General features: G+C 43.2%; 1 protein-coding gene across 1 annotated transcript in view; it reads left to right on the top strand.

The window, feature by feature from the left end:
- The window catches only part of CPQ (carboxypeptidase Q), a 167,270-nt gene extending 152,409 nt beyond the window's left edge, over window positions 1-14,861 (top strand). Inside the window, exon 7 of the mRNA XM_056854402.1 lies at window positions 14,640-14,861. Within this exon, the coding sequence (XP_056710380.1) occupies window positions 14,640-14,800 (161 nt within the window). The 3' untranslated portion in view covers window positions 14,801-14,861. The remainder of the gene's footprint in view (window positions 1-14,639) is intronic.
- Window positions 14,862-25,014: the final 10,153 nt, after the last annotated feature.

Here is a 25,014-nt window from a genome sequence, read left to right as displayed (position 1 = left end):
TGCATGCCAGGCAGATGCTCTACCACTGAGCCACAGCCCCTGCCCACAGATTGGAATCTCCATTCTGCCATGGATGTTTGCTGGGCCATCTTTGGCCAGTCACATACTCTCAGCCTAACCTACCTCACAGGGTTGTTGTGAGGATGAAATGTGGACAGGATAATTATGTAAGCCGCTTTGGGTCCCCATTGGGGAGAAAGGTGGGATATAAATAAAGTAAATAAATTTAATTTTGTTTAAACTTTTGTTCTTGTTACCATTAACTTCAGTGCTAAAACATATTTCCAGCTGTACCTTTTTGCAGTTTTCCATCCAATTAGGATGAAATTACCAGGTATTGTACCCATTATCCAAGGAACTGTCTCTGCCAAACCTCCAGCAGATGGACAAAAATGTTCCAGTTTTATAGCCTCTTAAAATTCTGGCTTGCAGAGCCGGCACAGGGAGGCATTTAGCAACCCAAGAAATGCAGGTGAATGCAGGTGATTTGTCTTCCTCTTTCTTTTCATGTTATGGGATACATAATACTGTTAATAACACTAACAGTGCAATCCTAAACAGAGTTACACCCTTCTACGCTCATTGACTTCAGTGGGTTTAGGATTGTACTGTTCATAGCCCAAGCATTGGGTTGTATCCTACCACTCTGCCTGTCCTTATTCCATTGATGTAAGGCACATTCTGCACAACAGACACTCCCACCAGCAGGATGTATCTTGAACTGACCAAATGTACATTGCAGTGATGGAGCACACCAGTCTTAGCTGTGCGCAAACTTTTCCTGAACTATTAACTGATCTATATATGTATATAACTTTTCATGTTTCTTCTTTCTTCCAACTCCTCCTTTTCTTGCAGTTGCTACAAACTTATACTCCCTTTGTAAGCCATGTAATTAAGTATACCAGCAATTTTAAAAAGTAAAGATAGCGAAGCAGAGAGAGAACAGAGTTTGAATTTTTTGACTCCTTGTTTGTCTGCACTGCAAATAATCATAGTGATATGCACAATGCCATGGAGTCCACCCTCCAAAGCACCCATTTTCTCCAGGGGAACTGATCTCTGTAGTCTGGAGATAAGCTATAATTCCGGGGGATAGGGTTGCCAACCTCCAGGTAAATGGCTGACTTGGCAATTGGACTTTATGGCATTGAAGTCCCGCCCCTCCCCAAACCCCACCCTCGTCAGGCTCCGCCCCAAAAACCTCCTGCCGGTGGCAAAGAGGGACCCGGCAACCCTACTGGGGGGTCCCTGGGTCCCACCTGAAGGCTGGCACCCCCATTCCCAGCTCATGTAACAGCATCATCTGTATGGACCGGGCCACAGAAGCACAACAAAGGGCAGCTACTTCCAAGGAAACGAACACCAGAGAATAATGACTGTCTGTGCAAATCTGTGATGTGCCTTTTCCCGTAGGTTAAAAATAGGTTAAAAACTCGTGGGCTGGGAACAGGCTCTGGCTTCCCTATCCATCTGTGCATTCCAGTTGCTTGGCTGTTGGTAATTCACCATGTTTAAAAGTAGAAATTGGTGTTTGTGTAATTCGTGGGGGTAGGTAGCAGCAGGGGGAAAGCGACCTGAGTCTTTTTATCAAACGAAGGCTATATCTGTTTTGCTTACCTTGGGAGCACTTTAGGATAAGTTATTTTAGATGCTTGCCAGCGCTCGCTCTGCAGAGTGGAACCCCTTGCTGCCCAGAGACCTGATTTCGTGCCATTTTTATGCACGCCAAGCTTCCATCTCCAGCTGCCACAATTGCTCTGCGGTGATAAGTGAAAGGTTAATGTGCTGTAAAAAGTAACTGTGATAATCTTGAGCTGTAATTTAGCCTATTTACTGTATCAATAAGAATTAATACTCCGATGAATTAAACAGAACAGGAGATGGGGCTTGCAGCGTATATCTCCTTCCTTCCCATTGGCAGCCCTCTTTAATTAGCCCCCGAAGCAGCTGAAACAAGTGCTTCCCTTTTGCCATTTTGCTTAAATCTTGAATTTTGAAAAAGCTTTTGAGAGCAGTGATTCAGGAGGTAAAACAGCAGGACTTCTGATGTTATTTATAAGCTCTGTGCCGGAAACTATTTCAAGGTCTGTAGCAAGGGTAACTCAAGTGCCATTGACTTCACCCAGTAATTTCAGTGTTAAGAAACTTGGTGACAGAGCGGGTGGCACAGTTGCCCGACTGGAACCACATTAACTCCTTGATCATTTGGGCTTGATTTGACAAAAGTCTCCGAGTATTGTTTGCCACTAAAGGCACCCACTGGCTCACTTAATCAAGTGGAATGATGCCGGCTTTAGTTGTTGCGGCATCTGAAGCGAGAAATTGAAATGACACACACTTTTAACACACATTTTTGGTGGCACGCCACAAACGTTTTCCTTAAAAAAGAAAAAAAGAGAGTAGCTTTCGCTTAAAATCAAAGTTCTCTCACTTGACAATAACTTCTCTAAAGGTTCTATAATGGCGAGTCCACATTGTTGTGCCATGTTGTGTTTTTTTCAGGATTTCTCATATTGTGTGTGTGCGTGTGTTAAGTGCTGTCAAGTCGCTTCCGACTCATGGCGACCCTGTGAATGAAAGTCCTCCAAAATGTCCTATCTTTGACAGCCTTGCTCAGATCTTGCAAATTGAAGGCTGTGGCTTCCTTTATTGAGTCAATCGATCTCTTGTTGGGTCTTCCTCTTTTCCTGCTGCCCTCAACTTTTCCTAGCATGACTGTCTTTTCCTTTCCTTTTATCCCTTAGAAGCTCCTTGATCAATTGATCTTGAGCAGCATATATCTAGTGTTGGAGGGATATAAGGACTGAAACAAATCTTGCCACTGACAATGTAGCCTTGGGGTCCCTATCACTTAGTAAAAAAGGCATTATGTCAGTCACAGAGGCATTGGATTTGTATATTAAAAGGGGGGAAATATAGTGCGATCGAAGTTCCTCGTAAAAGCGGCATTCCAAAAGGGCATGGGCTAATGAGTCAATAGAGCCAGAAGAGCAAGGGCAGATCCTGTCTGAGTATGGTATATTCAGAATTCTGCCCTGCATTACCATAGAAGGGTTAGCATTCAATCTAGCCAAGCAAAAAGCTCTACAGAGACGAGGAGTTGTTAGATAATATGTATAGGCAGGCAGACCACATGGAGGGGGTATTCCGAAGAACTGGGATGAACAGACACGACGAGCACGAAAAGTAGTGCTGTTATAATCAAGCTCTTTAATGCGCTTTTTAATTTTGGCAAAAGCTTCAGTTTTCCCAAGATCTGATAACATATCCTGCGAGAAGCCCAACAATGCCAGTTTCTCATCTAAGATTTTTTGCCATGAGGATTTAAAAGGGCCATGCTTCAGAGAAGCTAGGAACCCCTCAGTGCTAAAGCACAGTTTAAGGTGTAGTTTAAAGGCGGCCAACCACGCCCTAGCTTCAAGTGACATTTGGCCAAACTCGGAACGAAGAGTAACGCCAGCAACACATCGAGGGGCATTTAGAAGTTTTCGTAAGAACTGAAGCACTGGACGATCTATAGATTCATTGATGACTGTAATCCAGATGGCAACACCAAAGAGGATAATTGGGGTAATTTTCAGGTTAAAAACCTGAATAGCCCCTGGAATATATTTGCCACCTTTGGTGTGAAAAAAATTGACAATAGCACCAACCCCAGGTTTAATTTTGTTGGACACTGCTTTTTGATGGGCATTCCAATTTAGGTTACGGGGAAAAAGAATGCCAAGGTAAACAAACTCCTTGACTTGGTCAACCTCAAAGCCATCTAATACCCAGCGAAAAAGAGGCAATTTTCTCCTCTTAGTGAAGATCATAATCTTAGATTTATGATGGTTTATTTTAAGACCTTCCCTAGAGCAGTACTCAGAAAAAGTTTGCAAAGATCTTTTCAAACCAATTCTTGTGCGGGACAGGGGAACTGCATCGTCAGCATAGAGTAGAATCGGGGTGGGATGACTTGCAAGCTTTGGTGGGTGGCAAAACTCTGAGAAATTGGTTGCCATATCATTCAGGTATAGGTTAAACAAGAGAGGAGCAAGGAGGCAACCTTGTCTAACTCCCTTGACCAGTTCAAAGGGCTCGGTTAGTTCTCCTTGGTTGCCACAGCGAACCTGAGCTGTGAGGTTACTATGAAATTGCTGAATAAGCCATAGTAACCTCCTATCCATAGTAGAATGTGATAGTTTCAACCATAGCCTCTCCCTCGGGATGGTATCAAAAGCTCCCTTAAGATCCATAAAACCCGCATAAAGGGTGCCATTTCTGGGGGAGGAATATTTCTCTGCTAGATGGGAGAGCACTAAACAGTGGTCCATGACAGACCAACCCCTTCTAAAGCCAATCTGTTCCCAGCCAAGGATGTCATTACTCTCAACCCAGTCCAACAGCCTCTTTAATAAGTAGGAGGAATACAATTTGCCTAAGCAAGACAAAAGGCTGATTGGACGATAACAGCTTGGGTCAGAGCGCTGACCCTTTTTAAAGATTGGGACGATAATAGTATGTCTCCAAGATGACTGTCTTTTCCAGTGACTCTTGTCATCTCATGACGTGACCAAAATACGATAGCCTCAGTTTAGTCATTTTAGCTTCTATTGTATGCCATGCTTAATCCTTGTCACACTGTGTCCCAATTCAAACCCCTCCTTGGACAAATTTTGCATGCGCACACATGCCATGATCCATGGAGATAGATGACAATGGGTAGCCATGTTAGTCTGTCTGTAGCAGTAGAAAAGAGCAAGAGTATGAGCTTTCGTGAGCCACAGTTCACTTCTTCAGATACAGCTAGAATGTGATTCCATCTATCCTTAAGTAGAGAAGAGTGAATTAGACACACAATGGAATATTTTATGAATGGCCTTTTATCAATTTTGTAGTGGCATCTGCTAGTCCATCTCTGTTCCATGAAAACCCCTTACATAGTTGCTGTGCTCAAAGACAAGGGTTAGATTTTGTTTCAAATTTTGAAATAACTGAGATTGAATGCTTGTCCAGACAGCACACTACTACAGCTATACACTTATACACAATTATGTGTGGCAGTTTACCCTTTGAAAGAAGAGGGACAGTGGTTTTGACAATGATCTGAGTTACATGATACAAAGGCCCTAGGACTTTGCATCACATGAGCACTGGTAGTTTCATGCTTCCCTGGCCCAGTTCAGATCAGGACCATGGTGCATGTGGAGAAAGGGCTTCTGTCTTCCGCACCACCGTTTTCCTAACTTAAAGAGGCTCCAAGGAGCTGCTATTAGTCCTGTAGGTGTAACTTATGTGAAGCCATCATTACACAAAAAGCTCTTGAGGGAGTAAATACTGGCTCACTGCAGTCATTTCAAAGGGATGGCCAAAACCACTCCTCCATAAACACCATGTGGCCATGAACACTTTGTACAATGTGAATCATGGCAAGGGATATTAAAGGAATGTGATAAGTACAGAATATCTTAGAAGTATTGAACTTCCTACAGATGATACCAGGATTCCTTTACCTTGTCCCAGTGCCATCCAGTTAAAATGGAGGTGTGGAGTGCACCTGTTCTTGGCTAGATATTCTGGAGCATCTGTAAAAAAAATACCTGGTACAAACATAGCCTTGATATACCAAACCTGTGCTTTTCTCATGTCTTTGAAGAATGTATCTGCCCTAGTTTAAACACTGGCATTATACAAAGGGAGCGTGGTCTTTTTAATCTCTAGGAACCATTAATGGACACCAGCATGATTTCTGTTCCTGATCATCCCTGCAAAATTAAATAGTCTGCAGTTTTGTAGAATTTTTAAATCTGTTCCTTCCCTAATTCCATACTGATCAAATTCTTGTATAATCAGTAGGAAATCTGGAGAATCAAAACTGATCGAACAGTCATTTAGGATACAGATCACAATGGGCAGCAGTAGAAAAGAGCAAGAGTCCAGTAGCATCTTCAAGACTAACAAAATTTCTGGCAGGGTATGAGCTTTTCATACCCTGCAGGAAATTTTGTTAGTCATTCAGGATGGCAGTTATGAAATAATATATGGTCAAAATCATGGATATGCCTTCACATACATACTGAGTGCAGCTGCTAAAATTGTGAGCTGTAATTTGGGTGGTGACCATATAGCTACCTAGATGTCACTTCTCTGAAGCATTCTTGTTGTAAAGCATTAGAGAGAGAGAGAGAGAGAGAGAGAGAGAGAGAGAGAGAGAGAGAGAGAGAGAGAGAGAGAGAGAGAGAGAGAGAGAGAGAGAGATTCATGTAGAAGCCCACTGAGTCCATTGAGTAAATTCACAAACTCTTTCCAGCCTGTCTCTAATTAGCATGGTAATTTAGCTGGCTGCACTAAATGTGAAACATTGTATAGGTCTCTTCCCTACTTGGATGCTAATGAATGTAGAGTACAGAAATACTAATGTGAACCAAGAATAGGGAATACCCAAGACAGTTTGTGAGACTTACAGTGCAATCCTAAAGAGAATGACTCCAATCTAAGCCCATTCATTTCAGTGGGCTTAGACTGGAGTAACTCTGCACAGGATTGCAACTGTTAGGAAGTGGAAACATTCTTGAGTACAAAAAGTAAAGTAAAACTTGGAGGGGGGCAGTAAAACAGACAGGCTGCTAATCTAGGGAGTCCTCCACAAGACCAGAGTCTTCCCAAGCAAATTCCTCTTGAACAAATTATCTTACCTACCATAAGTTCTTATATACAGTAACTTTTTCCAACTACATAACACTCCAGACTTTCCTAAGGCATACTTCTACTTCTGGTAACCTGGGTTGTTTCCAGAACTGTAGTATTAATAGCTTTGCTAGTACCAATAAGTTTTTTGTTATGCATTTATGTTTTATGATAATCTTTTGAAACAATCCCAAAAGAGCAATTTTAGGATTATAAAATAGTGTAATTTGCATATTTTCCACTTATTTTGAATATACCTTTCCACTAGTTCTTAGCCACCAGACAGTGCCACCAAATATGTTTAAAAGTTCCTATTTTGCCTTCACAGCCCTAACACATCTTGGATGTTGTAGGGAACATTTTTGTCCCTCTGTCCAGAAAAAGATACCATTTGTACATCAGTTTTATATATTCTCTCCTAGACCCTCATTAACTTTTTTTCATGTGTTCTTTATAAACACTAAGACCATGATTCTTCCAGAATGGTTATTCAGAGATCTTTGGCCTAGTTGGTTTTCTAACATGTGATATTTGTCTCTGAGTCTGCCATTGTATTATAAATATTGGTGACTAATCTTTTCTGTTTATAGGGTTTCTCTAAAATTTTCCAAGTTTATTTAAAGCCCCCAAAGCCCCCATATCCGATGTTGTTTAATTTGTTAAAAAAAAACCTTTAAATTTAAAATTATTGGTAACACAAAACCTCTACTCCCATTGCATGTTTAATTTCTACAAAAGATCTGATTACCTTCCCCTTCATGATTATGCTGCTAGGAATTCTGTATGATAAATCACATACATAAGTGGTGAGGATGGTAGTTAAGGATTTTGTTCACAGAAGTCCCATGCAACCTTTCTTAACATACTCGAATAGACCCAATGAAAATGTTAGAGATATAGGTGATATGGTTAATAGGATACATTGTTTTTGGTTGCAAAGATCGCTATTTTACTACTATCTCTCTCTATGTGTATTTGAGGCTGATTTTGTTTATTGTTTTTGCTTTTGTATGTATCCATTTTTTTAAGAAGAAGAAGGAGAAGAGTTGGTTTTTATATGCCGACTTTCACTACCACTTAAGGAAGAATCAAATCACCTTCCCTTCCCCTCCCCTGAAGCCTTCCCTTTCCTTATTACATTAGGCACTTCAATAGAGAAGGGGGCATGACTATGAAGTACCAGGCACTTCCTACCAATCCAGTTGTGCCCAGAAGAATGCAGTCCCCACAGAGCTTTGAGTAGCTGCTGGCTTAATTCCTCCTCAGTTCCAAAGCAGAACAGAAGGATTCACTGGGGAAGCCAGTGGCTCCGGGATAAAGTGGCCTCTACGCCGGTGTGTGGTCACTCCAGCTCCTAAGAAGATTGCCCCCCCTTAGGATTGCAGCCTCATTTTTATTTAGATAATATAGTTTTTGTACGTTAATTGATCATGTCTACCTGTCTACCTATCTAATTTTATGTTGTTAAATCTGTGCCTGCCTTTTAGTGCTGTTTTAATTCAAGTAAAGGGCAACCGGAAGAAAAGCAAGTCAACTCTTTTACACTTATAAAAGACTCCTGGATAGATCCTGTAGTCTAGTTTTTAATCATTTCCCTCGTCACAGCTTCTCTTTTTGAGGGGGTGAGTTGTAATGTATACTTGTTTTGTAACTATGTTTGTCTCTAGCCAAATGAATCAGCTTATAATCACTGGAAGCCAAGACTGTGCTTTTAGTAATAGGTCCTGGAGAAATAAAAGGGTTTGACTTAGAGCAAGAGGGGTACACTGATATTAGTTTGCTAATTACCTTTATCTCCAGCCTTTCTTCCATTGTGAAGCTCCAAGCAGTACACATCATGTTTCCTGGAGGTCTCTAGTCTAGGCACTGACCAGACCTGCTTAACTTCACTGAGGGTTCTCTATTATACATACCCTCATACCCTAAGCTCCTGTTTGCTTGTGCAACTGGAAGGGGTTCCAGCCATGTCCCTCTTCTTGCTGTTGTACCGACACTGTACGACATGGCATGTTGTCCTAGAGGGTTCCCTGACTCTAACCAGCAGCATTTCTGGTGGAGCAGGGGCTTCTTGGGAGAAGGAGAAGCTGATGAAAATAGCTCCCTCGGGACCCAGTTACTGGTATTCTGGAAAATCAGAATATTGCTCTGGATACTGAAATATATCCGAAAAAATACAGATACGGCATTTTTTTAAAGATACATAGAGATGGAGACAGAGATTAAAAATATCTGAACACACATCCTCCCTAAATTGGGAACTTGGGGGATTTTGCTATAGTAACTCTGAAGAGGCAAGCTGCTTTCTCGATTTTTCTGCCAGAGCTGCTGCAGCAAAAACTTCAGCCATGGCTCCATTCTTGGCTGTTGTCCTTCCCTGTGCCTGTATAGATTTCCTTTGGATTGCTTCCAGACTTCATGATTAATTAGTGATGGGTCTGAGGATGGAGTTCAGGAAGCCTGGCTCTTAGGTTGTCCTGTCAAGCATCACCAATGACCCCAGGGTCTAGCTGCCCTGGTTCACAACCAGGCATTTAAGTATGATGCATATAAAAGAAACTGCTAAATAAGAAGAAAATAATTCTAAGCTGTCTACATCCATATGTGAGTGTCTAAATCCAGTACATGTCCCCTGTGCATGTCAATTCTTTTTCAAGGGCAGTTGTAAAGCTGTAAAATACATTAGTTTTATTTTTAAAAGCAACGTTGTAGCACTGAATTTCAATAGCAGATATGCAGTATATAAAAGTACGTGTAATAAAGTGGTCATTGGGTTAAGTAATCAGACATATAAAACATTAGGAATTTTATTTTATTGTTTTTGACTGTAGCTAATTTTGCATGCTGGCCGGCACTGGTTGCCCTCCTTCTGTGCCTCAAATACTTTCCTCCTGGATCATGACCATTTAGAACAAAACACCCAGTTTACTATATGGAGGAATCAAGTGGGAAAGCATTTCTCAGACTGTATAGCCATAGGCTATGGCAGAGGTGGGGGGGGGGGTTGTACCATGAAGGGGGAAAACCCTTCTCTATATAAGGCAGTGGGAGGAAAGGCAGCACGGTATAGCCCAATCTCATCAGATCTCAGAAGCTAAGCAGGGTCGGCCCTGGTTAGTATTTGGATGGGAGACCACCAAGGAATACCTGAGCTGCTATGCAGAGGAAGGCACTGGCAAACCACCTCTATTAGTCTCTTGCCTTGAAAACCCCATTAAGGGGTCACCATAAGTCAGCTGTGACTTGATGGCACTTTACACACACACATATAAGGCAGCAGGAAAAGAGGAGGGCCCAACATGAGATGGATTGACTCTATAAAGGAAACCTCAGCGGTCAGTTTGCAAGAGCTGAGCAAGGCTGTTTTGGAGGACATTGATTCATAGGGTCGCCATGAGGCAGAAGCGACTTGATGGCACTTAACACACGCACATACGGAGAAATATTATTATTTTTATATTATTTACTTCATTTATACTCCATCTTTCTTCCCAATGGGAACCCTAAGCTGCTTACATCATTCTCCTCTCCTCCATATTATCCTCATGACAACCCTGTGAGATAGGTTAGGCAGAGACTGGCCCAAGGTCACCCAGCAAGCTTCCATGGCAGAGTGGTAATTCAAACCGGGCTCTCCAAGATCCTAGTCCAACACTCTAACCATTACACCACACTGGCATGCCAGGGAACAGGCTAGGATGTACACTTCTCAGCAACATGCTAGTTTGTGCTGTGCTGGAAGCTTTTTCATACAAGGTTTTCCAAACTGGCAGTCCCATCCCCTTTTGCAACCCGAAATGGCACATTCCAAGAAAGTCTTTTTCAATGTTGACCCTGCTGAAGGTATACATAAAACTACAGGTAGTGTCTGTATTCTGGTTATGTTAACGTGATACCTGAGAAGCATTTGGTGTAATTAGGCGGTGCCCCGGGTCTTTATAAAAGATGGACTTTAAAAGTATTTCCTACAATTGCTTGACTGAACTTGGATACTCAGAGCAGTATTTCCGAGAATGATTTCAAAAGAACTTATTGAAATGGTTTGGAAGTTTTCTTCTGTAACAAAATCCATGACATCAACAACGTTAAGAGAACTGTACAGCTGGTTTCAATGCTAATATCCACTCAGCTGCTTTCAATAGAGTCAAATTGAGAGCGCATACATCATATTGTCAGTGTGTGCTAAGGATGGGGGTGGATCTTCTCTCAGACACATCCATACTGTATGTAAATACAATGGATAATGTCATTAATGAGAAACACAAACTCATATAAATATGTTTCTTACCAAAGTCAATGGGAACCTGTTCCCATGGTGCTGTCACCACTTGAAAGTGGCATCATTCCCACTAATATCTCTTAAATCAATGCTTCTTAAACTGTGGATCACGACCCCACATAGGGTCACGTAACTGAATGTGGGGGTCACAAAAATTTGATTTATTATCAGTAAATGTTTGATTTGTATGCCTATTTTAAATACCTATACACCCGGGGTGGCGTAAAAATTTCTCAGGCGAAAAGGGGTCATGTGTGGAAAAAGTTTAAGAAGCCCTGTCTTAAATTACTCCACCCCTTCTCCCTAGCTGCACTTATGTCTTGACCTATGTCCCAGTGCCCTGACCTGGATGGCCCAGGATGGCCTGATCTTGTCCAATCTCAGAAACTAAGCAGGGTCAGCCCTGGTTAGTACTTGGATGGGAGACCACCAAGGAACACCAGAGTTGCTATGCAGAGGAAGGCAATGGCAGGACCGCCTCTCCTGGTACATCCCCCGTAGAGCATTATGCACAGCTAACACCAATCTACTGGTTGTGCCTGGCCCGAGAAATGTCCAGCTGTCCTCAACTAGGGGCAGGGTTTTCTCAGCCCTGGCCCCGGCCTAGTGGAACTCCCTCTCTGAGGAGACCAGGGCCCTCCGAGATCTAACGCAGTTTCGCAGGGCCTGTAAGACCAAGATGTTCCACCAGGCCTATAGTTGAGGGCAGCAATGGTTTCCATCAGAGCTGATCTCCCTACCTTCCCCCCATTTTCAACTTATGCCTTACTATAGCATTCATAGAGGGGCCCCTGATTGCTCTATCCAGATTGGCTTGGTCCTGCGTCCCAAAACTGAGCACCACTTGTTTTTAGATCAGAGTTGCTGAGTTTTAAATTCATATTGAATTGGAATTTGAATGTTTTATTGTATTGTGTTTTATGAAGTTTTTAACTGTTGTTAGCCGCCCTGAGTCTGGCTCCGGCTGGGATAGAGGGCGGGATACAAATCTAAAGAAGTAAATATAAATAAATAAATAAATAAATAAATAAATAAATAAATAACACCCATTAGTCTCTTGCCTTGAAAACCCTACTGGGTTGCCATAAGTTGGCTGCGGCTTAGCACTTTACATACACATGTCCCAGTGGTGATACCTCTCCGCCCTTCCAAACTCAAGCTTTTCCATGAAGCTTTTGGCTTAATTCTGCAGTATTTATCCAAACAGAAACAAAAGCTAAGTATGGGTATTTGCTCATGTCTGTCTCTTACCCTTCTCTGTTGTCTCCTTCCCTTTCCTAGATCTTAATGTAGACTGTAAACTCTTCAGGGTATAGACTTGCATTGTGTTTATGTTCATCTTAATGCATACTGATGACACTTTGTGAATGATACCAAGAGGGGGACCCACAAAGACTCAAGGAGAAGGGAAAATCCCATCCCCCCCACCAGTCCCTGCTCATCCCAGTGCTGGACTTACGGTATTTTCTCCCCTATGCCATTTCAAAGTTCCTAACATAACAGTCTTCACTTTCCCCAAAGTTTCTGCTTCCCCATCTCCCACTTTCCTCCATCCAGTTTATTTTCTTTCTTGTACCCAGCTTCCCATGTGCCTACCAGCCTCTCTTCCTGTGCTGGCTCTGCTTCTCCTTTGTTACAAGCCCCACTTTCTCCCCACCCCCCAATTCTTTTCATTCCCATGGCTGTTGCCACCACAGAATTGTGGATGACTAAAGCAACTCTTCACAGTGTGAGGCCTCTGACTCACGTTGTGTTTGGGCAGAATCTGCAGAAGATGCAATGTTGCCAAGCATCCAGCAAGCCATCTGCCACCCAATATTTTGCAAAGGGCATTAAACTCAACAGCTGTTTCTCCATAATATGACACAGAGAGCTCATCATTGAGATGAATTGCCTAGGGAACTAAAAATGGCGACTGGGATCTTGTGAGGTGTTCACTCACAAGGAGGTTGCTGTTTTCAAGGAAATCTGTTCCCTTACATACATTGCTTTGGGGGCAGGACTTTTAACTTTCTTTAGCTTTGGATTCCCCCACCCCCCCCAGGGTTTCCCAGGGTTTGTAGAGCCATCTCCCCAGGCTGCTATGGCCTCATGATTTGGATTTCTTTTCCATCCCCCTGGTGGAGCCATCATGGGAATTATATATATGTCAGCAGGCATAGATTTGGTCCCACACCCAAATGATCAGAAAACCTGATCACAAGATGCATATTTACTGAAGGATACCTGGGTGTTTCAATTCATTCAATGCTTTTTTTACTTGATGGGACCCAAGTGGAGGGAAGTCTGGATCAAGAACATTCTCCCACAGCTGGACCCAAACCAATAAGAGAGAGGCTGGCTTGTTATTCTTGGGTAAGAACTGATCAGAGAATGATACATCTATAATAACCAAAGGATGATAATCAGGATGGCCAGAAGCAAGGCAGAGAAGTCTGAAGTTCGTATTAACACAGAGTTTTCAAACATAAAAATGTTGTCATTGAAAGGGCAGCACAGGAATCCAGAACAGATACAACAGCACAACTGTAGTGAACTTTAAGACAAGGTATGGAGACCCTGTTTGCTCCATTAACTTTCTTTGCTGTCCTCATGACAGATGAATATTTTGAATGAAAGCATGAGAACCTACTGCAGGAGTTGGTCACCCTTTGCGTTAGAAGCACACATCCTGCCTTGTGAGGCAAGAGTACTATATGAAGGGCTGAGGATCCACCAGTTCATGGGAAATACGCCCAAATTCAGATAGTTTAAAACTATGTTGTGTGTGTGTGTGTGTGTGTGTGTGTGTGTGTGTGTGTGTGAAGTGCTGTTAAGTTGCTTCCAACTCATGGCGACCCTATGAATTAGTCCTCCAAAATGTCCTATTGTTAACAGCCTTTCTCAGATTTTGCAAACTTAGGGCCGTGGCTTCCGTAATAGAGCCTCTCCATCTCATGTTGGGACTTCCTCTTTTCCTGCTGCCTTCAACTTTTTCTAGCATTATTGTCTTTTCCAGTGACTCTTGTCTTCTCATAACATGAGCAAAGTATGGTAGCCTCAGTTTGGTCATATTAGCTTCTAGGGAGAGTTCAGCCTTGATTTGATCTAGAACCCATTTATTTGTCTTTTTGGCAGTCCACAGTATCCTTAAAACCCTCCTCCAACACCACATTTCAAAGGAATCTAGTTTCTTCCTGTCAGCTTTCTTCAGTGTGCTCTCTTCTGCTGATATGGCTGTTGATCCCTGAAGGGGGTGGCTGCATCTTTGTCTGGTGTCTCAGCTGTGATCATTCTGCCTTGAGTGACTCTGCTAGGAGTTTAGCCTCTCGACAGAGTTTAGTTTTGCTCTCTCATTTGCCTTTACAGTTTTGCTCTCAGCTTCGCTTATTCTACAAAAAAAATACACCCCTCTCTCTCCCTCCCCTCTTTTTCTATAGATATATATATAGAGAGAGAGCAAATTTATATATATGTGTGTGTGTGTGTGTGTATTAAAAGACTCCTTTTTAGCTGTCTCATTTACTCGTACAAGGCTGACAAAATGATGTAATTTAATAAGAAAGTCATGAAAACCTGAGCACCCTATTTTTAAAATAATTATATGAGCCATACAGAGATTGTCAGATGTTCATATGGATTCAATCAAAGTCAAGGTAAAAAGAATGCTCATAAAATTCCCATAATAAATTTGCTCAACTTTTCTCCGCAGGTGCCAGCTTGCGCGATGATATCACAAGATACTTCTGGTTTCATCATTCCCAAGGGGACACAATGACAGTTCAGGATCCAGCTCAAATGAATCTCTGTGCTGCTCTTTGGGCAGTCGTGTCCTACGTAGTTGCTGACATGGAAGAGAGGGTGCCAGTTTAATTTTGTTTTTGTATTTTTAATGGAACAAAAACAAACATTAATCTTATCTAGTGTATACCAGGAATATCATGTGGCCTACATCTGGGGTGAAATTTTGTATTCCCTTAAGAAACAAAAAAAAAACCAATGTATTACGCAGGCCTGTTTCTATTTGCTGATTTAATACCTTCCACTTGAGATGTTCGTTTCCTGCTACTTATATTAAATTCTTCTGTGGTTTGCTATTGCTAGTCCCTGCTCATCAGGGACATCAGCCATTGGTGAATACGTGAACCTGTTTGTCTGCTAGATACTTAAAATAAATCTTTTCCATTTGCCTATTTGTAAATGTTCTCTGCTTAATGTGTACTTTTGAGTGAAGACGCAGAAAAAAGAATTAAATAGCAAATAGTTCCACAACCTCAAATTAGCAGTTGTGATTATAATGATAAAGGATAGGGAAAGGAGAATGCCTGTCTCATATTTTAAATGTGGAGGGGATAGGCCATTATCCTTCAATCATCTTTTTGGAAAGTCAGAACTGGGGCTGTCAAGCCCCCAGTGGGGGAATTACCTCCTGGGGTATGCAAAAAAAGAAAAAAATAGAATTGAACAGCTTCAGGTATGTTGGACCTGAAAAATATCGGTATTCCCAATATTCTGGAATACCAAATACCTCCCATGGAAAAACCAACAACAAGCCCAACAGAACCATTGGAGAACCCAGTAATCCCAATAGAAGTGCAAGAAGAAGAAGAGTTAGTTTTTATATGCTGACTTTCTCTACCACTTAAGGGAGAATCAAACTGGCTTACAATCACCTTCCCCTCCCCATAACAGACACCGTGTGAGGTAGGTGGGGCTGAGAGAGCTGTGACTAGCCGAAGGTCACCCAGCTGACCTTATGTGTAGGAGTGGGAAAACCAACCCAGTTCACCAGATTTGTGCCCATCACTCATGTGGAGGAGTGGGGAATCAAACATGGCTCTCCAGATTAGAGTTCACCGCTCCAAACCACCACTCTTAACCACTATACCACGCTGGCTCTCTGACAAGCCAACGTGTCAAGCCAAACGGAACCAAAATAAAATCAGTGTGAATGAGTTCACCAGACAAATTGAACGTATTCATTGGTAATGATTCTGGTGAGCCAAGCCTGAGATAGCTTCATTTGTGACGTAGGTGTTGTACTTACTAGCTATGTTAGTTGCATCATGATCTTTGGCCTGGCATCTTGGTGAGCCAGGTTGTTCTCTGTCTGGGAGAGACAATATGTGCAGTGAGAGACCTGGAGCAGCATGATTATGAAAATGAAGGTGTGCCATGGATACCAGAGTCCTGCTGGGGGTGGGGGATTCCGGCCCTCAGTTCCCATTGCCTTCTAGTACTACGGGAGGAAAACAAATTGCTATGGGGCAACGGTGTGATGTCACCTCCAAGGAAAATCATGCCTTTCTAGGAATCACCAGACACTCTATGGCAAAACCCTAGAAGTAATGTCAGGCCATCACCCGCCAGTGCCCCCCATTCCCCCTCCCACCAGTAATCAGCTGCTGGTTGAAGACCCAGAAAAAAGCTGAATCCCCATACTGGTATGGGGGGGGGGAGGTGTCATTTTTTGAATATTTTCAAGTCTATTAAACCCAAACCCAAAAAAATCCACTCTGCCTCTGCACTCCATATGTGTCTCGGAGGCAGCAGGTTTGTATTTTTAAAATGAAAGCTGGGAATTCAGAGAACGTGTCAAAGCTTAATGTGTATGTGTGTGCCTGCTTATATCAACATCTTGATATAAGGGTTGTATTTGTGCATGTTGTAGTGGTTAGGAGTGGTGGACTCTAATCTGGAGAACTGGGTTTGATTCCCACTCCTCCAAATGAGCGGCAGACTCTAATCTGGTGAATAGGGCTGGTTTCCCCACCCCTCCACATGAAGCCAGCTGGGTGACCTTGGGCTAGTCACAGTTCTCTCTGAACTCTCTCAGCCTCACCTACCTCACAAGGTGTCTGTTGTGGGGAGAAGAAGGGAAGGAGATTGTAAGCCAGTTTGATTCTCCTTCAAAAAGGAAGAGAAAAGCCAATTCTTCCTCTTCTTTTTTCTTTAACTGAAAACAAAATCACTTGTCTTCAGTGCAGGGGGGAGGAGACGGAATGGTTCAACGATGATGGCAGTTCAGTCATCACAAAGTGGGATGGAGGTGGGTGGGAGTGGGTGGGACAACCAAAATTGACAGAAACATTATCCACCAGGAGAAAGCCGATTCAAAATTGACTTCCAGAAAAAGATTGAGGTAAAAGTGGTCTCAAAAGAACCAGGGAAGAGTGCTCAAAGCATCCATTAAGAAGAAAATTATCCTGGACTCTTCATTATCAACGAAGAGTCCCAGAACAGGGCAGTGAACGGAAAGGGGGAAACAGCGTCTCAGGCCTAATTAGGAGGCTACCATTGGAAGTTGCTGCATTAAAGGCTAGCCTGGCACACAGTTACACCACAATCCCTGCTCAGCGCTTATTATGCCCATAGGGCATTCCTATACTTAACTTATCCAGTCCACTGTTTTCTCAAAATTTGCTGACCTCTCTGCCAAGTTTTGCTGGCTTTGGGTTTTCTTGGTGCCAAATTTGAAATTCTGGCACAGAATGCCATTAGCATAGTCTAACCACGACTGGCTTTTTGCAAAATTAAGTAATTTTACACAATTTCACATAATGATGTACAATTGCATAATAATGGCCTAGCCAAAAGTGGAAACAGACTCCTGCGTCAATGCGGCAGTCACTTCCACAGCAGAAACCGCTGGCTGTGTGTTTATTTATGCTTCATTCATAAAGATCTGAAACGCTTCCATTTACTGCTCGTGAATATCAAAGTGATCTCAACATCTATATCTGCCTCATGAAATATACATCCTGTTCAAATGTACCCAAATGACTAATTTTCTGCTCTTTAATGATTAGCATAATAAAAATCTCATGACAACACTAGATAGAAATGTTATTATTAATCGTGGCTTGAAGGGACCAATGTTTCCTGCATAGAAATTAGCCGAGCACACGTCCCAGTTTTCCCTAATGGATTGGAGAACCTTTCTCTAAGCAGCAAGCTTTCCTCGTGCCTTCGCGTTTCCTTCTCGGTGCTAGAAATCAAATCATTTCTTTTAAAATGGAACGGAAGCCACTGATGAGCCGCACAAGTGCCAAGTAGAGAGCGTTGAATGCAAATCTAAGCCAACCAGTCAGTAATAGACCTGGTTATTAAATATGCACCAACATCAAGGAAACTTTTTTTTGCTGTCTTTAAAAACTCAGAATTGGATGTTATAGGAAATGAGGAGGGCTGCCTATTGCAAGATTTTCACATGACAAAAAAATGAATAGAGGGATTAGCCTGACCAGGATATCTTTAGAAAAGAGCAAGAGTCCAGTAGCATCTTAAAGACTCATACCCTGGCAGAAATTTTGTTAGTCTTTAAGGTGCTACTGGACTCTTGCTGTTTTCTACTGCTAATGACAGACTAACATGGCTACCCATTGTAATCTATCTCCAGGATATATTTGATTGACTTGAAGCACCAGGAGTAGTTACCAACCTCAGGGTGGCACCTGAAGTTCTCCTAGAATTACAACTCCAGATCTCCAGACTACAGAGTTCAGTTCCTTGCACAAAATGACAGCTTTGGAGGGCAGACTGTATGGCATCACAAGCCCATTGAGCTCCCTGCCTTCCTTAGGCACTACTCCCAAATCTCCAGGAATTTCCCAAGCTGGAATTGGTGGCCCTAGTCAAGAGAAGATGTTAAGTGCACAGTTATGTCTCCATGCTTATGTACATCTGTCAATTGTCTCCAAGTTTACCAGGGGCTTAGATATATTCAGTGAAAAACATAGGATAATGATCTTATTCATGTGTGACCAACTCCTACGTAATCAGCTAAAGCTTCAAATACACGTGAGTCAGACCATCAGTCTATCAAGGTCAGTATTGTCAACTCTGAATGTCAGCACATCTCCGGCATGACTGGTAAAGGTCTTTCATACTACTATTTGATCCTTTTTTCAGCTGGAAAATATGGAGATTGAACCCACAGCCTTCTCCACCACTGAGCCATAGCCTCACCCCATGGGAAAATAGGAAAGCTTCTCGGAAAACTGATCTTGACTTTTTTAATTAGTCTGTTTAACACTTTGCATATCAATCATATTTGCCACAGCAACAGCAAGTTCTTTGCCTGAGCAAAACAAAGAGTGAAGGACTAGGATTGTCAGCTCCAGGTTGGGAGATACCTGGAGGTTTTGGGGGCAGAGCCTGAGGAAGGTGGGGTTTGAGAAGGGGAAGGACTTCAATGCCATAGAGTCCCATTGCCAAAGCGGCCATTTTCTCCAGGGGAACTTATCTCTATTGGCTGGAGATCAGCTGTAATAGCAGGAGATCTCCAGCTAGTACCTAAAGGTTGGCTATGGAGGACAGATGTGTGTCTTTAGTCATGCAGTGGACATATGGCTCCTTGGCACATATTTCCAAGTGCCCACCTTCACTTTTTATGTGATCATTTGCGGAAATGCTGTAGCCACAGCAAACCCAATTTCTGCATTAAGTACAAAGTTATTCATTATGCAAAGTCTGACACCCCTTAGCATTAGATGTGGTGGTGGAAAGTGTCATCAAGTCACAGCTGACTTATGGCGACACCGTAGGGTTTTCAAGGCAAGAGACATTGGGGTATTCTTCACGGTGGATTTTGCTTCGGTTTCGAATCGGAGCAAATAATAAACTGATTTAAATAGCTTTTTCATGGCAGTGCAGATTCTCCCCCCCATCCCAATTTTTCACGGGAGAAACAGCGCACTTCTCTGCGCTGCTTACGTCTGCTGCCGCTCATGACTCACCGCTCCAAATCCGCCTAATCCCGGCCACTCTTCCCATGATCCTGTGTGTGTGTGTTTGGGGGGGCATCCCGAGAGCAACAAATCCAAGCCAAAACTCCCGTCACCCTTCTGAAGAGGGGCAGCCAGTCTGCTCTGGGTCTCCCTCCTGCCGGTGCGATCCTATGTGTGTGTGTGTTGGGGAGGGGCATCCTGAGAGCGGCAAATCCAAGCCAAAACCCCCATCACCCTTCTGAAGAGGGGCAGCCAGTCTGCTTTGGGTCTCCCTCCTGCCGGTGCGATGCTGTTAGAGTGGCAACTCCCCCAGCCAATCACCGTTCTTGGGGGAGGAGAAAGGAGGCGTCCCGGGGAGCGAAGCAAACATTTCTTCATGGGCATCCGAGCAACAAAATGCTCTTTTACTGGAAAGTACGGCTCAGAAGTGGTTTGGATTGTCTCTCTTTTAAACCGGCTTATTTTGCTCAGTGGGGGAAAACACGGCTCTGCAGTGAATAACCAAAATTTGCCTCCGACGCAAAACAGCGTCGAAACAGCAGCAAATCTCCATGAAGAATACCCCATTCAGAGATGGTTTGCCATTGTATGCCTCCATGTGGGCTGAGAGAGTTCTGAGAGAACAGTGACTGGCCCAAGGTCACCCAGCAGGCTTCATGTGGAGGAGTAGGTAATTGAACCTGGTTCTTCAAGTTAGAGTCCGCCGCTCTTAACCACGACACCACGCTGGCTTTCTAGTATTAGATACACAACTTCAAATAATACCCAAAACTTCTCCCCCTGATTTTCTCAAGTGCTCTCGGGGTTTTTTATGCCACATGAATGTAAGTCATACCAGTATATATGCCCATTCATTTTAATATGTGCAGATTTAAAATTGCTCATAGCCTACACATGAGGTGAATTGTTTTCAAAAAAGAAATTGACCAAGGGGGAAAATCACTTAGAGGAATACATCATTTTAAAGGTGAGATTGGGGGGAGGGGTATCACCTTAGCAGCCTCAGCCACCTGTGGAAGCAGACAACTAAGGTATTTTCTTGCTCTTTCCATCCTTCACTCGAGGTTTGCCGTCAATTCACAGCTGACATGGCGACCCCTGATGGGGTTTTCAAGGCAAGAGATGTTCAGAGACGGTTTGCCATCGCCTGCCTCCATGTCATGATGACCTTGGTATTCCTTGGAGGTCTCTCATCCAAATATTTTCCGGGATCAACCCTGCATAGCTTCTGAGATCTGACTAGATTAGGCTAGCCCGACGTTTACTAGGCAGACTCTGTTTACGGGGTGGTTTGCCAGTGCCTTCTCCAGTCATCTTCCCTTTACCCCCAGCAAGCTGGGTCCTCATTTTACCGACCTCAGAAGGATGGAAGGCTGAGTCAACCTTGAGCCGGCTACCTGAAACCAACTTCCGCTGGGATCGAACTCAGGTCGTAAGCAGAGCTTGGACGGCAGTACTGCAGCTTACCACTCTGCGCCACGGGGCTCCAGCCCTAGACTTCTACTATTACTCCAATACCATTTCAATGCGAGATCAATCACAAATCCTCCTTGGCACAGTAGGCTTTTAATATGGCTCCTAGTGTCTGAAAAAACTGTAGATTTTATATTTTCAAGGAAGGCAGTCCAGAAAAGAACTGTTAACTGGTAAAAGAACTGCTGGAGTTGTATGTCTGTGGGGATTTGAGCAAGGTGAGAAGTTGCCTACATATGTTAAATTGCTTTCCTCAAAATGATCACAAAGATAAATTTAAAATATTCCATAAAAATGGAAACGATGTTACCAAAAAAAAAAAAAATCCCACTATTCTGAGGGTTTCCCACTGGCTCAGGCAGAAAGACATGCTCAAACACATCCAAAATGCAACTTGCATATCTCTCCAATCACAATTATTTCAAAAAATGGTATTATATCACACTCCCCATTGCATATGAATTTCATTTGCAATTTATCTCTTTTTTTGGCAGTGAGAATTAAAGATAGCGGCCCTAGGAATCAAAACATTTCTATGGCTAAAAACAACAATACACAACTACAGCTGAAGTCTCTGTGAAACTTTTCCTCTCTCATTCCCAACACTCGCTCAGAGATTTTATGTGGGAAAGTAAGGCGCAGGGTTTGCTATTGCTGATGCTGCTTGTAAGGAGAGACTAAAAACAGTCTGCTTCTTTTCATAACCCCAAGTTAGGAGCTATGCAGAGCGAGCCTAAACTGAGTTACACCTTTGTGGCAGACAATGAGAAAAAAAGAAAAGAAATTCTGATCATGAAATTTGCTGGGGAAAGAGCAGTGCAGGAGATTTAGGGTGAAGCAAATCACACCCTCTATAGAAAATAAACAGGAGTTTTGTGAAAATGAGTTTTTATTCTAGTGTATGGTGGATAAAAACTTGGTTTGTCTATAAGGTGCCAGAAGACTCTTGAGGCTACCCCTCAGATATTATCATCCCTGGTCAATAGAAGAGTGGTAATACCTTGAATGAGGAGCCCTGTGGCGCAGAGTGGTAAGCTGCAGTACTGCAGTCCAAGCTCTGCTCACGACCTGAGTTCGATCCCAAAGAAAGTTGGTTTCAGGTAGCCGGCTCAAGGTTGACTCAACCTTCCATCCTTCCGAGGTAGGTAAAATGAGTACCCAGCTTGCTGGGGGCAAAGGGAAGATGACTGGGGAAGGCAGTGGCAAACATGTGACGTCACCTTTTCCTTTTTTAGGGCTGGAGAGGTGTTGTCGAAAGTGCTGTCAAGTCTCAGCCAACTTGTGGTGACCCTGCAGTTTCAAGGCAAGAGAGGAACAAGGGTGGTTTGCTATTGCTTGCCTCTGTGTAGCAACCCTGGATTTCCTTGGTGGTCTCCTATCCAAGTACTAACCAGGGCTAAACCTGCTCAGTTTCCAAGATCCGATAAGATTGGGCTAGCCTGGGCCATCCAGGTCAGGGCAAGGAGCTAGAACAATGTATTAACTACCAATCTGGAAACAGTTCAAAAACTATTCTTTTTTTAAAAAAATCCTAGTGTTGCCTAAGGGTACTCCAGCTGCCTTGATGTGGGCTGAATTCAGCCTTCTTTCAATAAGGGCCCAGATGCATATAGCTTTTAACTGGAGATCAGTTGTAATAGCAGGAGATCTCCAGCCACCTGCAGGTTGGCAACCCAAATGTGTGAAGACATCACAAAATGGTAAGTTCTAATAACCTTGAGGAGGAATGAGGTGGGCACTGAGACTTCTAGACCATTTGGTCTGGGCCTAATTGTAAGAGGATGCATATTTCCTTGAGACTTTTTTTCACAAACATTTTTAAAGCAGGCCTTCTAGACTCATTTTTGCGAGTGGATTTCTTCAGATGTACAAGACCTGCCAGCACTTGAGAGCTGGCTCAGCCAGTCTTGTAACACCTGGCAATTGGAATTATATGTCATTAATAATTACCCCACTTGGATATCGCTAAAACTCAGAGATGCCATCAAGAAGCAATTTACAGTGTTGTCACCACATTGTGAAATCACAGAAATCAAATGCTTTTCATATGTCTGCATTTCAGAAATGTGTTCAAGCAGGCAGAATAGAGAATTTTTTTTTTTTTAAACCAGTGCCAATACCTTCATATTGAAAGATCCGAGTATCCATTTATTTTATGTTCTCGGCTAGGTGTCGATGAAAGTTGTCTTCATCTTTCAGGTGTCATAATCTGCCTGATGTGGTGGTTTAAATAAGACAGCAGCAGCAGGCCGGCGTCACCAAAGGAGCTTCAAGCATACTTGTTCCTTTTATATACAGAATCCTGAGTATTGTTTATTCACACCTGAGAAAAGATATCCACAAATGGGAATAAAGCTTTTGGCATCCATCACTGCAGTTTTGTCAACTGAAACCTTTCAAAGAGTTTTCTTCAGGCAAATGCAGAAGCCTGTTTACCACCTGGCTGCTGCTGCTGCTTCTGCTTCTTCTGCTTATTATTATTATGATTGTTATTGTTATTCTCCATTTATATCCCGGTCTCTGCCAGGCCGGGCTCAGAGAGGCTAACAATCATTATTAAAACTGTCCATAAAATACATTCCAAGACAACAATCTTCATAACCCGTTAAAAAAACCAGCTTCACCAGGTGATGCACAATAATAGGACATTAGGCTATTATGGGTCAGGGGAAAGCAACCAGGGCTTCACCGCAATCCATAAGATGGAACAAGATGGAACAGCCTTGTGAGTAGGTTTGCCAACTTCCAGGTTAGGGTTGCCAACCTCCAGGTATTAGCAGGAGATCTCCTGCTATTATGACTGATCTCCAGCTGATAAAGATCAGTTCACCAGGAGAAAATGGCCGCTTTGGCAATTGGACTCTATGGCATTGAAGTCCCTCCCCTCCCCAAACCCCACCCTCCTCAGGCTCCTCCCCAAAAACCTCCCACCGGGGGTGAAGAGGGACCTGGCAACCCTTCTTGTGGGCCACCTGAGCAGTGTGGGCAGCTAGTTGTTTTGGGGGCCCTAATTCACCATGAGACTGTAGTTAAGGTAGGACTCAGATTCCCATCTTTGTTACCATACATATGGAAAGGCCCTCCAACAGGGTGTGGAATGAGCATCATATTGGACACCACATGTCAGAATGTACATGGAAGTGCACATGGGTTGGATCCTGCTGATCATTTCCACTGACACAAGGGGGGTGGTTTTCACAGATTCCTCCACCCCCACAGAACTCTGCCCCCCATCCTGTTCTTGAGAGTCCCCCGTCCCTGAGGAGCAGCAGGAAGTGGGAAACGAGAAAGTGAGAAAGTGAGAAAGCTCCAGTGATGGAAATCCTTTTGCCAGCTGTAATTTTGGGGAGATTCCAAGATGAATTATGCACAGCCTCAGACATTTTGGTGGCTGAAGAAGAAAATACAAATGACATCTGTGGTAGGAAAAAACAGAAGAACCATTTAAGTTGGAAGAAAGCTCCTTTGGCTGGAGGGAGGTGTAAGACTTTTTTAGTGGAGTGGCAGGACTGGGGTAGGATTAGGGTTGCCAACCTCCAGGTAGAGCCAGCATGGTGTAGTGGTTAAGAGCAGTGGTTTGGAGTGGTGGAGTCTGATCTGGAGAACCGGGTTTGATTCCCCCCACTCCTCCACATGAGCAGCAGAGGCTAATCTGGGGAACTGGATTACTCCTACACACGAAGCCAGCTGGGTGACCTTAGGCTAGTCACAGCTCTCAGAGCTCTCTCAGCCTCACCTACCTCACAGGGTGCCTGTTGTGGGGAAGGGAAGGTCGTTGTAAGCCGGTTTGAGTCTCCCTTAAGTGGTAGAGAAAGTCGGCATATAAAACCAGCTCTTCTTCTTCTACTAGCTAGAGATGATCTCCTGCTATTACAACTGATCTCC

This window comes from Euleptes europaea, chromosome 8 (genome assembly GCF_029931775.1).
Source record: "Euleptes europaea isolate rEulEur1 chromosome 8, rEulEur1.hap1, whole genome shotgun sequence".
In the NCBI taxonomy this organism is placed as follows: Eukaryota; Metazoa; Chordata; class Lepidosauria; order Squamata; family Sphaerodactylidae; genus Euleptes; species Euleptes europaea.
This window is presented reverse-complemented; position numbering and strand designations above follow the sequence as displayed.